The sequence below is a fragment of the Danio rerio genome, chromosome 23 (assembly GCF_049306965.1).
Source record: "Danio rerio strain Tuebingen ecotype United States chromosome 23, GRCz12tu, whole genome shotgun sequence".
In the NCBI taxonomy this organism is placed as follows: domain Eukaryota; kingdom Metazoa; phylum Chordata; class Actinopteri; order Cypriniformes; family Danionidae; genus Danio; species Danio rerio.
In genome coordinates, this window is record NC_133198.1 from 31373530 (window position 1) to 31392125 (window position 18596).

Consider the following 18596-nt stretch of genomic DNA (forward strand, 5'->3'; position numbering starts at 1 on the left):
TTTGGTACAAGTCTTCCATTTAGACTTGTCCATATGATAACGACTTTTTTACACATTCCGGCCGGCCTGTCGTCTGGGCCTGTCACCCTCATACACTCATACACTACGGATCATTTAGCCTACAATTTAGCATGTCTTTGTACTGTGGGGGAAACCGGAGTCGAGGTTCGACCTAGCGACCTTCTTGCTGTGAGGCGACAGCACTACCTACTGCGCCACTGCTTCGCCATCAAGTTAAGCTAAATGTAAATGAGAAATCTACCTTTGGCAACTAAACTGAAAACATGATTCAAAGATGATTCTTTGGATTTACTAAATATTTTTCTAAGTAAGTGGTTGTAAAAAATTTAATTGGGCTGAATTTAAACAAACAAATTAAGTTGAATATTACTTAATTTAATTTGTTTAAATTCAACACAAATTGTTTGCAACAATTCTGCAGACATAATTTTTTTCAGTGTAGTTAAAGTTTTTTTAATAAATTTTATTTAAGTAAATTTTTGTTTCAAGCTTAAAAATTTGTAATTTATTACAATACACTATTACATTTTTAAATTAATAACAGCACAAAATTACCCGTACATTTCAAGTAAAATTTACAGTCATTTCCTTTAAATCTGAACCCAATAAATTCCAGAATTTATAATACAGGTAAACATCAGCAAAACAAAAAATACAAACACACCGGACACATATTTTACTGACTTTAGAGAGTGCAACTTTAAATCTAGTCATTGTGTTTGATATTTACTGAATGTTTACTATTTTCCTGAACTAAGATAAAAAACACTGATTTAAATATATATAAATAAATAAAATGCATATGTTTTTGTAGAAAACAACAATATGTGTGTTTGGCAGAGAAGGTGAGATGTAACAAAGTAGGTGAGCCGGTGTATGTGTGTGTGTTTCTGTTGTGCTGTTTCATTAGACTCTGATCATGGTGCCTGATGCAGAGTGACAGTGTGTAGATTGAGTTGCACAGCCACTCTAATTCTCTCCATTAATAAGCATCGTTCCACACTGCCGTCCCGGACCACATTTATTAATCACAATTTGTCATCTGCCTTGCGCTCCACCCCTTGTGTGTTTTTCTCTCTCTCTCTCTCTCTCTCTCTCTCCCCTTTTGTGTCTCCCTCTCTCTGTCCACTTATCCCTTGCTTTCCCTCTATCAAACAGAGAGACATGGTCAAGCATGCTGAAAGTCTCTCGTTAAGTCCACATTCATCTTCTTAGAGGACTCAGGGACTAATCCAAAGCATTTCCCACAAATGTTATTTATTTGCAAAAGTCATTATTGGAATCTGTATTCTAAAGGTGATAAGATTGATCTAAAAGTCATGAATATTCTAAAAACCTTCGTTTGTTAACCAAAAAGACCACCTTTTTTAGCACATGACCACTGCTTTTTAAATCATGGAATGCACTTCTGGCTTGGTCACTTGCATTTACAAGATCTTTAGTAAATTGTTTTAAATCACAAGGCTATGTGTTATCTCATCTAACAAAAACATTCAGAAGAGCATTTGTAAAACAATAAAATGGACTGAAATAGGTGGTTTTCCTCAGTGTACTGATTATTTTGAAAAGACACTTTGATGAACCTAAAGGTAATTATAAATGAATCTGTTTTTTTTTTAAGTCGTTGTGTAAAATCCAATGTACATTTTTTTTTTTGCTAGTGCACTTTGTGTTTTTTTAGTTGAATAATTAATCCATGCAAATTAATCCACAGTCAAAAAAATAATAAAAATAAAAAATAAAGGTTGTTTAGGTAATCTTTAATCAAATCGGACCATTTACTTCTTCGTTTGGAGTAACAGCCATTTTCTCTTGATGTTGGTTTGACGGTTTAAGCATAATATTCTTAGCCACTTTCCTTTTACCTTACCTTTTTAGTTTGCTATGGGGGAATGATGCACAAAATGAAAGCCCTGCCTCCACTCAATGTTCTGTTTCAGTTGAAAGTACATCATAAAATAAAAGTCATGAAATAAAAGTCTCAGCAACTTCTGAGTAACATAGACTTCCACTGAAACAGTTTGTGGAATTTTCCATTTGATTATCCTGTATATCCTGAAAAGACAACGCATAAAAAGGCAAGCACTGTTAACGCAGTGTACTTTTATTTTATCCTCTGCTAATAGTTTTTTTTTGAAAGACATTTATCATTTATGTTTACAGGGTATGCACTGGGTCTTAAAATCTAAATTTGTTGGCTTAAAAAAAAAAGTATTAAATTTACTGAAGTATTGTGTTGTAGGTCTTCTGTTTTGAACAGTTCTTAATTTTCCTTAGTTCATGTATTGCTACCCAATCTGGCCAAAACCCATACAATCACCAACAATCCATCTTAATAAAACTTTAAAAGTTTTTATTAAAATAATTAAAATAAATAAAATTTAACATAAGTTTAAAAGTGTTCTGTGTATGTACTGCTGAGGACACTGACTTAGACAGATTGTTGTTCATAGATTTAGTTTATTATAGTTTTAACACTTTTAAAACATTTTTTTTTTAAAGAAAGTTTTATGTTGGATACAAGGAGAGTTTGCTTGGTTTTACACAATATTTAAAATATTTTGCTATGAAATATCTAAAATATTTATTTTTTATTATCAAATTATCATTGTATTATTATAGTTTTTTTGATAGGGTAAATACAAATATTTTCCATATGGAAAAAAAAGGATGGTCAAAGGATGGTCAGGCAAGCATTGGTCAACACAGGGGACAGATGTACACAGGTAATCCAGTGTTGTAGTCAAAGTAACAACGAGTGGTCAGAAGGCAGGGAGCAGACAGCGTAAAACAAAACAAAGCAAAGCAAAGGGTCAAACACGTAAGGCAAGGAAAACGCATTGTAATGTTCACAGATACAGGTAAACAAGACTCAGCCACATGTGTTGGTTTGAGAGGCGTAGATATAAGCCCCTTTCACACAGTGATACCGGTAAATATCTAGAAAATTTCTGGAATGACTTTATTGGTATATTCAAAAAAAGTGCTGTTCACACAGGCGAGGACGTTATAGAATTTTTCCGGAAAAGACCATTCACACATTCATTCCAAAACACAGATAAGTTCAGACATCATTAACCAGAAACAAGCTCTAAACGGCTGCACTTGTATTTGTAAACATTTGACTACATTACAAACTCTGTGGATGGATCAGTATTGTAAACAACTTCGAAGAAAACATATAGAGAAACACTTTCGCATGTCGAGATGCACATAATATGTGGGTGTGCCAGCAAATTACCGGTAATGTTACAACTTCTCCTTCTGAAAAATAGCTGGAACGAATTTACCGGTATTTTCAAAAAGGGCCTGTTCACACTTTTAGACCTCCCGGTAATTGCCGGTAATTTTCCGGAAAGGTCTGTATGTGTAAAAGGGGCTATATGCAGCGTCCGAAACTGCATACTTCCATACTATATAGTACGCTAAAATCAGTATGTGAGCCGAGTAGAATGTCCGAATTCATAGAATTCGAAAAACAGTATGCGAGAAGTACCCGGATGACTTACTACTTCCGGCGAGATTCTGGAGTGCGCAACCCATGCATGCTGCGCTATCCCATGATGCCCCGCAAACGAATTCATGAATGGGAGTAAAGCGACGCAACTTACGCAGGTACGTCACATCACATGACTATGTCAAAATGGCGGATGTAGTACATCAGAATTCCATTCATACTTTTCACATTCATACTGTATAGAACGTACTTTTCTAACGGCCGAGTAGTACATTTAAATTTAAATGCAGTACCTACTGAGTAGGCGGTTTCGGACGCAGCCATAGTCTGTGTAATGAAGTCCTGAACAGCTTCAGCTGTGTCTGTTTGAAATCATGTGAATCTAGGCCAGCTGTGTGAGTGGTGCGTGACTGGATACGTAGTTCTTTTGCTGGCAGATTTGTAGTTCTCCAGCGTTCTACGTGGGCTAGATCGCTGGTGACTGTGATGGTCTTAAAAATGCCTTAATGTCTTAAAAATGTCCCAAATTTAACTTTATGAAACCTGTAGAAACCCTGTTTTCTAATAGGCTGCACTGTTAATAACACAAAATTATGAAATAACATTACGGTTTGTGTTTTAACATAACATAGCTGTGCATATACTCCATACTGGCAAATAGACACTTGTTTCAAGCTTTTAGGGTTATTCATGTTCTGCTGGAAGCAATTTGTTAATAAGTTCCCTTTTACAACTCGACAGATGAACTGTAAGGAGAATAATGAAAACATTTTACCCAGTTTTTAAAAAAATGCTTTACTGATTGTTAACAGTTTAATGGAAGTTACTCCCATAATTTACACAAAGCATCATGAGGCATAGGATAGCTAATGCAGCATCCTTCAAGTACAGAATACAGGAGCTGAAACACAAATAACAGCATCTTAGTTACATTTCACCCTGTACAAACTGCCTATCGGTTTTATTGGCTCAGAGGATTAACTAATTGGACTTGGTCTCATTACCCTGACACTCTGGATTCGAAGACTTGTCTCAAAGGTAATCAATCCATACACAGGCAAATATCTGTCAGACTGCATAAACCCCAGGCTGAAAGAGGAGAAAAATATCAGCTCAACTCTAAAACTTGGTATAAAACAGCTGCAAATTATTGGAGGATTTAAGGGGGTTGTAAATCAAAAATCAAAGCTGTAACACAAATAATGTTAAAACAAACAGCTGAGGGATGCTGTGCTGGTAAGCAGGATTGATGCTACTTATTATATAACAAATGTTTCATAAGATTTCATATAGTAATAATAATCATTTTTAAAATCACATTTTCACCTTTAGCCAAACTGACCTTTGCAAACCGAATTTGTGATTAAGGAGTTACTATAGCAACAGTATATCACTTGAGGATCCGTAAGGGTCAGTATTACATTGGTAAAATAGTTCTACAAGTCATTATACATGGGTAGGTTAAAAAATCAGGTAAAAAATCATAAGTGCATTACTAAATAAAAAAATGTGATATATTTTAACACATAAAGCTTAAGAAATCATGCTGACTTTGCTATACTGATTTTTATAATTAAAATATACCATTATTATATACAATATATACAAAATAATTACTGTACTTAGAATGTACATTTACATATAATGTACTTGTCTTAAATATTGTTTATAAATCCACAGGTCTGTATAAATTAGTTCAGAGAAGCAAAGTAACCATTATTTCATTCATTCATTCATTCATTCATTCATTCATTCATTCATTCATTCATTCATTCATTTATTTATTCATTCATCCATTCTTTCAGATATTTTGCCTAATAACTAATATGGCATTTGTTGTACTTTGTGGGAGTGGGCAGAGCTAAAGATCTTTGCTTTGATCACTTAAATATTCTGTAGCACATCGTGTATAATGTAGTAACAGTCTGCAATAATTAAATATAAAAATTTAAATAAATGCAAACAGCAAACTAATGCAAATTAATGTTTGTTTAACATAAGCATATTCATTTGCTTAATAAACAGAGCTGTCTGTAAGGGTTTATCACTTATCCAGCCATTACAAAAGGAAACGGTAAACTGAGTCAGAGATTAATGACTAAATGAAATATGTGCTAATCACTTTAAAACACCTTAAGTTTTGATACTTATTTTAATTGACTTTATGTATTTAATTTTTTATAAAGTTAAAAGAGCAGTTTGACTTAATTTAAAGAGTTAGAGGTTTGCTTTCTGTGTTCAGATTTATAGGGATGAATTGAGTCAAGTAGTTAAACTGTTTATTGACTAATTAAAATATAAGGCAAGACAAGGAAAACGCTGTGTAATGCTCAATTACAGTTAACAAGACTCAGCCAAAAGTGTGTGAATGAGGTGTAGAGAATGATGGGATTTGTAGTTAATTTCAGGGGCATAATTGTAGTCCGGGTGATGCTTTCAGCGATGTGCAATGTCTAGATCGTTGGTGATCTTGACAATCTGACTTAATTATGCAATCTGTAGTACTTTGTGGGAGTGGGCGGGGCTAAAGATAATTGCTTCGATCACATACATTTTCTGTAGTGCATTGTATGTAATGTAGTTACTGTCTGCATGAATTAAATATAAAAAGAATAAATTAAATCAATGCAAACTGCAAATTAATGTTTATTCAACATAAGAATATTCAATCGATTAATAAACAGAACTGTCTATAAAGGTTTATCACTTACTGTTAAAAAATCAATTCTGCTTTGAATAAATTAAACAGAATTTCAGTTCTTACTTCCTGACTCAATTGTCAACTCCCTTTACATCAATGGAAATCCTAACAGATTGCTTTTGCTAACAGTAGACTTTCTTGATGACCTGCAAATGTATGTATGCAGATGGAGATGTTTTACCAGAATGATCATTATTAAAAGCTGCTATTTGCATGTTTAATACAGCTGTTCAGCCAAAGCCTTCAGATCCATATGAAAGATGCCTTTTAAAATCTCCAGAGGCCGTTCTCATTGGCAGGCCTCGTGCGATGTGTTCCCCGGATTGGGGGTTCTGTCATTACAGTACCTTGCCCTCCATCTCCCCGCAGAGGCCTTGCACTGTTTTTCTTAAGCAGCGCCAGTGTTCGAAGGGGAAAACCAAGCCGATTTTCATGTGCAAATGTCAGTCAGTCAGCTCCCAGCAATCACAGCCTCGACTCCTCCCGAGGCCCGCGCGAGACGACGGCTGAATAATTTAGCAGCTCGGTGTCACTGCGCTCAGGGGTCACAACCTTCTAAAGTGATGACAGAAAGCGCTCCCCAAGTCCCTCCCATTCACTTCCATTACCACTTATTTACCGCCCCTGAATCCTGGCAGACAAAGACCGAAGCCTCGTGAGGGATGGAAATCAGCCGCACAGCCCAAACAGTGTCATAACACATGAAAAAAATAAATACACAACAACATTTTCACAAAGAATCCCTCCGGAGGCCACACACACACACACACACACACACACACACACACACACATATACATACCTAATAGCCGGACGGAGACCCAGACTCTACTCTTCATAGAACAAAGGGAGATTTTTTTTCAGCTGAACTTTGGCTTAATTGTGGTAAAGAGCAGATAAAAAAAAAAAAAAAGATTTGATTTAACTGAGGTGAGAAGGGTTCTGTGGATATGTGTTTGAGGGAGAAGGGAGGGAGATGGCGGACGGAGGGAAGGATTGATTTCTTCAGTGCCGCAGACACATTCTACCTTTCTATCAGTCACATTGAGACATTGTGTCATTCTGCGTGAGGACTCATCTTTCTTCTCAGCTCCAGATGTGACAGGAACATGACAAGGGTGCGTGGTCTGTGGGTGAGACATCCGCGCGCACACACACACTTAGGAAATGCTGAGACCTGACAAACCTTCTTTCCAATAATATTGCATTTTTGGTTAGTAGAAGATTTTTTGGGGCTATCTATTAAACATTCATTCATTCATTCATTTTCGTTTTGGCTTAGTCCCTTTTTTAATCTGAGGTTGCCACATTGGAATGAACTGCCAACTTATCCAGCCTATGTTTTATGCAGCGGATGCCCTTCCAGCTGCAACCCATAGACACTCATTCAAACACATACACTAGACAATTTAGCCTATCCAATTCACCTATACCACACATTTTTGTACTTGTGGGGGAAACCGGAGCACCCGGAGGAAACCCAAGCGAACATGGGGAGAACATGCAAACTCCAGAAATGCCAACTGACCCAGCTACTACGACTACCTACTGCGCCACTGCCTCGCCGTAATTATTTTCATTATTAATAATTGTATTTTTTGAATTACACTAAAATATGGCTGAGCTTGCTAGTGTAGCTGTTAAAAAACACAGTAGATGCATAAAAATAGCATAATATTCAAATATATATATATATATATATATATATATATATATATATATATATATATATATATATATATATATATATATATATATATATACAATTGAAGTCAAAATTATTAGCCCCCCTTTGAATTTTAACAGAATTTTAACAGAGCAAGGACATTTTCACGGTATGTCTGATAATATTTTTTTTTTCTTTCTTCTTATTTGTTTTATTTTGGCCAGAATAAAAGCAGTTTTTATTTTTTTAAAACAATTTTTAAGGTCAATATTATTAGCCCCTTTAAACTATATTTTTTCGATAGTCTACAGAACAAAGCATCATTATACAATTACTTGCCTAATTACCCTAACCTGCCTAGTGAACCTAATTAAGTATTTAAATGTCACTTTAAGTTGTATAGAAGTGTCTTGAAAAGTATCTAGTCAAACATTAATCACTGTCATCATGACAAAGATAAAATAAATCAGTTATTAGAAATGAGCTATTAAAACTATTATGTTTAAAAATGTGTTGAAAAAAATCTCTCTGTTGATCAGAAATTGGGAAAAAAAAATAAGCGGGGGCAAATAATTCTGACTTCAACTGTATGTAAAATAACTGGGGCGACACAGTGGCTCAGCGGTTAGCACTGTCGCCTCACAGCAAGAAGGTCACTGGTTCAAGTCTCAGCTGGGTCAGTTGTCATTTCTGTGTGGAGTTTGCATGTTCTCATATTGGCGTGGGTTTCCTCCAGGTGCTCTGGTTTTCCCAACAGTCCATAGACATGCACTATAGGTGAATTGAATAAACTAAAATTGACCATAGTGTATGTGTGTGAATGAGTGTGTATGGATGGGGCAGTTTGAGTTTGAATCTCAGCTTACAGAATTTTCCCGATTCCACCCCCCCTCTCTTTATTCAGCTTTGCTTTCTGTCCAGCCAAACAATCATGTGGCATAGAAGGCAAAAAAAAAAAATGCCCAATGTAAATCTCACATTTGCTTTTTGCTTTAAATAGTGCATTTAACAATGTTTACTTTATAATTGCAAATAAAAAATGTAAAATGTTTTGGCTAAGATATGATATCCTCGGATCCCTATCTAACTATTTGTGTTAATAATTGCTTTAAGTTCAAATTTGTGATTACAATTTGTAAAAGTTTGAACAGTCTTGGTTATTCTGAATTCAGTATTTCATACAGACTGGGCCTGGGAGCATTAAAAAAGCACATGTTAAACCAAATTAACGTATTCTAGCATACCCAATAGCGGCGCAGTAGCGCTGTCGCCTCACAGCAAGAAGGTCTCTGGTTCGAGCCTCGGCTGGGTCAGTTAGCATTTCTGTGTGGAGTTTACATGTTGTTCCCGTGGGTTTCCTCCGGGTGATCCGGTTTCCCCTGCAAGTCCTAGACATGTGCTCTAGGTGAATTGGGTAAGCTAAATTGTCCATTTAGGGCATCCAAGGGCATCCGCTGTTTAAAACATATGCTGCATAAGTTGGCGGTTCATTCCGCTGTGGTGACCCCAGATTTAAAAAGGGACTAAGTCGAAAAGAAAATGAATGAATGAATAGCACACCCAATAAACAAAAATAATGACCTTTTTAAATAGCTTAGCTTCTTTAAAAGTTGTTAATAGAATAGTTCACTCCACAATCTAAATTTACTCACTACTCATTCTCAAATGGTTCAACACCTTTATCAACACAAGAGGTGATATTTTAAAGAGGGCTGGAACATCTGATTTCCATAGTAGGAAAATGGATACTATTAAGTCAATGTTTGCAGGTTTCCAACATTTTTCAAAATATCTTCTTGTGTTTAACAGATTTGAAACAAGTAAAGGGTGAGTGAATGATGACAGAATGTTCATTTATGTGTGAACTGTCCTTTTAAGTGTTTAAGAGAAGCAATTTTTGAAGCTAATACGAAATTATAGATTCAGCTTACAAATGTGATCTATAACTGCAATCAATCTATTCAAATATTTAGATGAATGCTAATTCTCTACCTTCACCCTGAGCCACAATGTAATTATGTATTTGCCTATTTGCCTTTGTATTATACACATTAGATTCATTTTTTTCCCACCGCAGTTAATTTGTACATTCAGACAAATGTTTCTAAACAGTGGAGTGTGGTTTGTTAGATGTGCGCTGGGATGTTCCCATGGAGATATCAATACCGCGCGCCCTCATTAGAACTCTTCCTGTAAATGCATGAGCATCGTGTTTTAGGCTGAAAAAATCCTTGCCTCGGTTTCACACCGATAGCCTCAATTTTCCAGCTTCTCTGTCATTCTGCGATTTTTACAAGTGCTTGTACAGAGTCACTTTCTCTTGAAAATAGTACACCAATAACCAAGAACACAAATGAAAGGATTTTGATATGCAACACCAATCACAACTGAAGATATTTGGACAATCTAATCATTTTCCCTTGCTGATTTAATGTCAGTTCAGCCTTATAAATACTGAACATGTGTGTTTGCTCATCTATACATATAACTCTAAAATGTTTGTTAGATTGCATATATAGTGGATGGATCAATTGATTTACATTCAGTTTATGTTTAAGACAAAAAAAGTAAGACATAAATGGAGAACAAAATGGACTAAGCCCTGAGTTTATCAATGAACTCTGTTTTGACTTCTATGCTGATATCTGAGCTAGATAAAGAGAACAAGGCACAGCAAGGTGAAGGGGACATGAGTGATCATTTTAAATTACCGAGAGCGATTATTTGGTGACTTATGGTTGCTTGCTGTCAGGGATTTCAGGATAAATTGAGGCAAACAAGAATTACACTTTCTCCCATACCCTTCATCCATCTACCCCTCCTTCTCTCTCGCTCTCTCTTTGCTCTTGCCTAGTTGCGTGATTCACTAGCTTGCGATTCACTTTTAATTCATGACCTCTTTCAATTCACACGGCCATAAATATATAGTTTTGTCTGTTGATTTGTTTGAGTTTGCTTGTCATTGGTGAGCTCTTATTTTCAGAAATATTCATTTAGAAATATGGCTATTAGTACATTAAAATACAGTTTATTTATTGTTGGATAGGGTTTTAATCAATTGAGTGTGTTCTTTAGTATAGAAATGTTCTTTTTTTTTATCAATATATTTTTTATTATTTTCACATCAATAATTTACAGAGTCATTTCAGTATACATGTAAACATTCTTTTCTAACCACCCTCCATCCCTTTCCCACCCTCACAGGACAGAACACTTAAACAGACATACTTGTGAGACATCGAGCTGATGTGTAAATTAAGAGGAAATAAACAATAAACAAACAATAATGACAAATACAGGATTAAAGCTATGAAGTGTCATACTTTTCCATCCGTATTTTCAGTCAATGTAACATCCAAGTTATTCATGTATTCAATAAATTTACTCCAAGTCTTCTCAAACATTGAAGAGTTTTTTGTTAAGATTAAACATTATTTTTTCAACAGGAACATAAAAAGAAAGTTTTCTAAGCCGCACAATATGACTTGGTGGTTCTACTGATTTCCAATGTATAGCAATGCATTTCTTTGCTGCTATCAGAGCCATTTTAATTAAACGTAAATTTTTCCTTTGATCGAACAGAAGAACTGATTCATCCCCCAACAACATAAATCTTGGATCAGGTAAAAGGTTAACATTGGCAATTTTACTAATAGTTTGTATTATATTTCTCCAATAGGTTTTAAGTCCAAAACATTTGAAATAATGTACCAACCTCAATCTTACATATAGAAATGTTCATAATTTATGAACAACTACAATCCATTACTTCCCCCTCCACAAAATGTTTTAAGGAAAAGTGGGAGAAAGAATTGGGAGTGGTTTGGAGGATATTACTAAACACTGTATTAATTCTAGACATTGTCTAATTCAGTTTAAAATAATTCATAGGTTACATTATTTAAAGAAAACATTAAATAGAATCTTCCAAAATATCTTCCAAAGATGCGGATCTATCTCACAGTCTCATTTTCTGTTTTAGGAGACAGAATTATTGGAATGGAATTTTTAAAGTGCATTGACAAATGTAATTGTTGTCAAATACTCAACAAAAATTGCTCTCATACTGTTTAACTACTGCCAAGAACTACTGTGGCTTGGAGAAATTACCTGTATGTTACATTTGGAGCAAATTAGATACTATTCATTTATTCATTCATTTTCTTTTAGGCTTAGTCCCTTTATTAATCCGAGGTCACCACAGCGGAATGAACCACCAACTTATCCAGCACATGTTTTACGCAGCGGATGCCCTTTCAGCTGCAATTTATCTCTGAGAAACATCCATACACACTCATTCACACTCATACACTACGGGCAATTTAGCCTACCCAATTCACCTGTACTACACGTCTTTGGACTGTGGGGGAAACCGCAGCACCCGGAGGAAACCCACACGAACGCAGGGAGAACATGCAAACTCCACACAGCCGAGGCTCAAACCAGCGGCCGAAAACTTAAACAATTTAACAAAATTTGGAATCGTTTTATCTGTTACCTTGAGGAATAATGCATCATTTCTGTAATGTTTTAATATGTTTTGTCATGTTGTTCAAACAGGTCTTTGTAACAAGTTGGCTTGTTATGTGGGTATTTTTTATTTATTATTATGATTTTAATTTTGTTCATATTTCCTTTTTTTAATTATTTGCTTCGCCTATGTAATATGTGGACAAAATATGTAAACAAAATCCTTTTCTATCTGAATTTTTGAGTCTTCAATAAAACTTATTTGACAAAAAAAGAATAGAAATGTTCTTTAAAATGTTTTTTTAGAATATGATACCAAACACATCTAGTTTTTTGATATCAAAATATTAAGCACAGCAGAAACATTTGAAGAGTTTAGACGCAAAAACCTCTAAAAGCTGTGTGAAATTTTCCTCTAAAATGAGCATTTTTATTAGGCTCCTGTGTGTATGTTCAGTAATATCACTTTTATGGAAAAGAATAAGTCCTTTTCCTGGTCTTTAAAGTGAAATAACTCAACATAAACTAAGAAGACTGAGAAAAATGTTCTTTTTCATTGGAAATTTTAGACTGCACTTAGAGGTTTTTGCATCTGAACTCTTCATTTGTTTAAGTATATACCTAATTAGTTAACTTTTTCTCTAAAATGTACGCCCATTTAATTAACATTCTTTGTTGCATAATTTTTTCTAATTCTGTAATCTGGCATCAGGATTGTGCTTGGTTTTGTGTAAATGGTGTGTGAATTATTCATCCTGTGCCGTCAGTATGAGAATGGTTGAGAGATGGGATGGCTAGGCCTCAGGCCATGAATAATTGATCATATCTGATTAAAGTTTGCCATTGATTAGTCCTTACCTCAGAGTTGATAAAAAGACACACCTGTGTTTGCTTTGCTTTAGCTGTCTCTGTTCTGCCTTTCCATCACCTCTGGAAATAACACTGAGCTTCTTTTATTTTAAGCAGTTTTCATTTGTGTCAGTTTTAATTGTTGACAACCATTTTTTTATTTAGCAAATTACAGATAATGTTAAAGACTTTAGTAAAATGGACCTATACATAATAAAAACCATGACATTTTACTATCAATTCAAAGTGACTGTTTCTCCTTGCAATTCATGAATAATTTTTTTCAGTCTTAAACTTAAGCTTTATAACTTTTTAACTTAAGCTTTCTTACCTAAGAAGGTTTCCTTTATTCATTTATTTAGTACTTTTATTAATCGCCACAAAACTGCCAATTTATCCAGCATATGTTTTACACAGCGGATGCTCATTCAGCTGCAATTCAGTACTGGGAAACACCCATACACTCTCACATTATAATTGTAATGACATGCGGCTTTAGTGATAGTAAAGATGTTAAAATCGCTGACATGCACTGTTTTAAAATCATTTTAACTTGTAAAACTCATTCATAATTACATTTAATGATGATTTATGATCACAGCGAGCTGAACAGATCTTTTAATCTCAGTTGCTTTGCGCATGTCCTGTCTTGTGGATGTGATTATACGCATTACAGAAACATGTTAATACACGGCTGTCAATCAAATCAGTGGGCAGGGAAACCGCACTACTACGTCATGTTAAGGTGGGCCTCAAATAGGGGGGAATTTAGATGCTAATTTAATGTCATGAAATAAAAAAAGAGACTTATTGTCTTTGTATTACCCAATATGACCGTGGACACACTACCTACACAAAGTTCTGTCCAAACAGCTTTTGATTTTCATCACAGGTGCCCTTCAAGGTAATGGCTAAAACAAATGTAGAAATAATTAGTAAAAATCTCTTTTATTTCTCCACATAACACTTAAGGAAAACTAGCACTTCACAATAAGATTGTAAATGATTTTATTACAGTATTTATTCATCTTTGTTAATATTAGTTATGGAAAGTTGTTAACTCAAAGTGTATTAACTAATGTTGCAAGAATGAATTTGGATATTAATAATGCATTAGTAAATGCTAATCTATGATTGCTGTACTTGTTTTTTTTTTTATTAGTTCACGTTAGTAAATACATTAACTAACATTAACTAATGAAATCTTATTGCAAAGTGTGACCAAAATCTCTGTATAAAAATGCCAGTGAGTTGAATCAGTGAGTGTTTAAAACTCATATTATTAAAGTTAAATATGCAATTAGTATTTTTCTCATAACACAAAATGAATATTTTTAAGGTCTTTGTTTTAGTGAGTCATTAATAAAGAATCAGTGATTGGATTGTACTTAAAGCTTCAAAAATCAAACCAAAAGTGCTTCAGGCGTAATTAATGTGTCTTTGAGTGAGGGGGTCATATGATTTCATTGTACTTTAAGCTTATTCTGTTTAATGATAAAAATAAATTAACTAATTTTCCACAACACACAGACAGTTTTAAACAATCTTTCCCTCTAGTGAGTTCCTAAAAAATAATCACTGTTACTGTATTAATAAAATGAATCAGTGAGTGAATCATACTGTAATCTCATTCTATTTAATGTAACTGAATCAGTGAGTGAATTGTACTTTAAGCTTATTGTATTTATTCTAATAATAATCATTGGGAAAGTTCTTACTGTAGTATTTCTCACAAACGTTACGTAACATCTGCTTTCTTCATGTCTGTCACTGTGCTGTTTATCTGACGCAGCCGGAGATTAAGGTCAACTCTGACAGGCACGTGGGAACGGTGGTTGGGGAGGACTAGCATTAAAGGCACGGGCAACAAAAACAGCTACATGGTGTTAAGAGCAGAAAATTCCAACATTCTGAAAGTTGCAATAAATATTCTGATGGGTGTTTTGAGCTGCAACTTTACAGATATACTCTGGAGACACAAAAGACTTATCTTAAATTTTGAAAAAGGGGTCAAATCGGTGCCCTTTAAATGGTAAACTGCACCTTTAAGGGCTTTACAAACTCCCCACCTTGAGTTCATGTGACCCTATCAGAAAGAATGAAAGAAAACTCAATTAAAGTTGACCACAGTAAGGTTCCCAACTCTAGGACTCTACATGATTTCCATCATTACGAATGCTTGTTATAGAGATATTAAAGCACATGTACATCTTCCCTGCCGCTGCTGAGCTCCAGCTGGTTCTCCTACTGTCACTAACCTGTCAGCTCACCCTAAAATAGTGTCCTGGATGCAAATAGGAGCCTAATGTTAAGTGACACGCTGATGGATATCCACGTTAATTCGGAGCCACAGAATGACTGTCACTTACACCAGAACATTTAGCCACCTCCTGTTCCATCCAGTGTTTCCCTGTCTCTCATGCGACTCTGCTGTGAGATCACCCCTATCCGCTTGTAACCTTCAAAGCCCAACTAAGGATGGCACTTTGATCTGTCTTCCAGAGCTTAGGAATGAAATGCATGACAGAGGAGCGAGAGAACGAGGGAGGGAGTGAGAGTGACAGGTAATGACAGTGGCTACACGCGCTGACCTTTAGAGCGATCACAGAAGCATGACGGCGAGGCTCAAGGTGACAGGGAGAAGAGGGAATTTGGGGGTGGCCGAGAGTTTGGGGATGAGCTGTGGGACCGTATGCCTGGAATCGATGCATTGTGAGTTGTTAAAGTGAAGTGGCTTTTGGTGCGGTGTGGAATATACAAACGTTTGCTGATGGAAAAGCTTGTGAGCTGCATTTTTGTGACTGCTCTAGATGTCAACCTGAAGAACTATGTACATCAACAGCACCAACAGTAAGGCATAAGCAGTGGTGGAAAGAGTACTGAAAATTATAACTAAGTAAAAGTACCATTACTTGCCTTAAATGTAGTGCAAGTAGAGTAAAAGTATCTGTTGTAAATATTACTCAAAGTTTGAGTAAAATGTAAATCTTTTAAAAGTACTCAAGAGTAATGAGTGGTGAGTTTTTAAAATAGTATTTAAAAAGTATTAAAAATCTGATGCATTTATATGTAATTTGTGGATGTGTGTAAACGTAACATTCTGTACTGCGTTTTGTTATTGCCCAGCAGGCACACAACATCGTAAGACGTTAATATTAGGTTAGATTTAGGTTGTGATATCAGGTGACCAAAATTCAATATCTAGCCAGCGTCTATTTTGATGTCCAATAACGACGTCAGATGATGTTGATGTTTAGTTGATTTTAGGTTGTGTTAGAAAGCGACCAAAATCCAACATCGAGCCAACATCTTGAACCGACGTCATATTGACTTCAAATACTGACATTCATTTGTCAGGTTTGGCAACCAAAATCCAACATAAGATAGACATCATAGTGATAACGTCTACACAGCATCAAGCTGTAACATCAATAGATCATTGATTTTAGGTTTGATGTTGGACATTGATGTCGGCCTGACGTTGGGTTCTGATGTCAGCTCGATGCCCCCACGACGTTTGGGTACAACGTTAATCTGACGCCATGTTGACCACTTGTGCTTGCTAAGTGTTTAAGGCCATTTCGGTCATCATACAGTAAATATCTGTTTAAATTGCACATGTCTTGAGGTAGTTCAGTATGATGTGATTTGATTGGACAGGAATCACAGAACTGATTTTTCTAATCCCCAGACAAAAAAAGCAGTGTGTAAAGTAGTGACTGCAGGTTGAAGGAAAGTAGTGGAATAAAAGTATTAATACAGCAGTAAAAATGCGCTCAAGGAAAAGTAAAAGTACACATTTTTTTAAACTACTTAGTAAATTATAATTTCTGAGAAAAACTCAATTACAGTTATTTGAGTATTTGTGATATGTTACTTTACATCACTGAGCATAAATATACCTCTTTATCAACACTATAGCAAACAAATGCAGGTTTCCCACAATTCATTCATGTTGTCCCAACACAAATTAATTAAATTAAAATAACAAGTTTAAGCAAATTGAACAGAAAAACAATTAAGTTGTCCCAAAAAAAAAAAAAAAAAAATCAAGACTCAAGCTCATTTTAAATACGTAGTTTGAACAAGCAGCAAAAAATGTTTGAAAATGGCAAATTTAAAAAATAATTCATTGGATTTACAATTTTTTTTAAAGGTAATTGGTTGCTTAACTTAATTTGTATGTTTAAAGCCCATAAGTTGTTTGCAACCACTCACCTTTAAAGAAAAAGTCAATCCAATTAATCTTTTGTCAATGTCCAAAAAAAAAAAACTTTGTAGAATTGACTTTGCTATGGGTATATGGAGTTGTATTGGTTATCAAATGTAAAAGAAATTGCTACAGTCTACTGGTAATTTTTGGTCTCATATTGGTAACTGCTGTGAAGAAGTTACTTAAGATCAGAGATGCCCAAACTAGGGCCCGTGGGTTACCTTCCATGGTAACCTTCGATTTGACAGGTGCCATCTGAGAAGAGAGGGAGAATGACACACATTTATTTATAAGATTTAACAGATATTACGACATAACGAGAAAGAAGCCTTTAATGAGGTAGAAAATGTACATATTTTCTCACCTGGGTTTGAAGGGAATTATCAATTTCTCCTCCACTTTCTTTTTTACCTTTCTGTATGAAACGTCAAACAGACACGGGTGCTCTAGTCAAACCACCACTAGTTTTCAGTCAGGTAGAGCATTACATTCCACCGAGACATGCATATTACATATGACTGATAAAATACGGAGAGCTGTAGATGGTGGTTGATGACAGTTTTGTAGTTAGAATTAATGATTGGAAAATTGAGTCGAAAAATGTGAATTATTTGGGATGTTTAATAGATGATAAATTATCTGGAGATGTTATGGCTAGAAAGGTTTTCATAAAGATATGCGGAAAAATTAGGTTCCTAGCAAGGCAAGCTGATCTGTTGGATGTTCGTTGTTTAAAATTATTGGCAGGAGCTTTGATTCAACCCCATTTTGATTATGTTATCTCATTTTGGTACAGTAGCTGCTCACAGAGTATGAAGGAAAAATTGCAAAAGGCACAAAATAAATTAGTACGAATAATTTAAAAAATTCATCCTGGAGCACATTTGCAAATAGAGTTTTTTAAAGAATTAGGCATGTTAACTGATAGTAATATAGTATGTTTTTTAAAACTGGGAATGGTAAGAAAAATGTTTAATAATGTAGTTCCTAGTTATTTGGTGAACTATTTTCAAATGGTGAGGCAACAACACTCATACAGTACTAGCGGTTGGGATTTTAATATTAATATTAATATTAATATTAATATTAGTTTATTTAAATTTAAGTCTAGTGTGGAAAATATGTTTTTATGTACAAGTGCAATCATGTGGAACAAATTACCAAAACCGATCAAGAAAATAAAAGACTTAAGGAGGTTCAAAAAAGCTATCAAAAGATG

At 34.9% G+C, this 18596-nt stretch overlaps 1 protein-coding gene across 1 annotated transcript in view; it reads right to left on the bottom strand.

The window, feature by feature from the left end:
- Positions 1–4252: 4252 nt before the first annotated feature.
- Positions 4253–18596, bottom strand: part of tmem107l (transmembrane protein 107 like) — a 44264-nt gene continuing 29920 nt past the window's right edge. Inside the window, exons 8-9 of the mRNA XM_073938488.1 lie at positions 4483–4567; positions 4253–4379 (exon numbers count right to left, since the gene is read on the bottom strand). Of these exons, the coding sequence (XP_073794589.1) occupies positions 4547–4567 (21 nt within the window). The 3' untranslated portion in view covers positions 4253–4379; positions 4483–4546. The remainder of the gene's footprint in view (positions 4380–4482; positions 4568–18596) is intronic.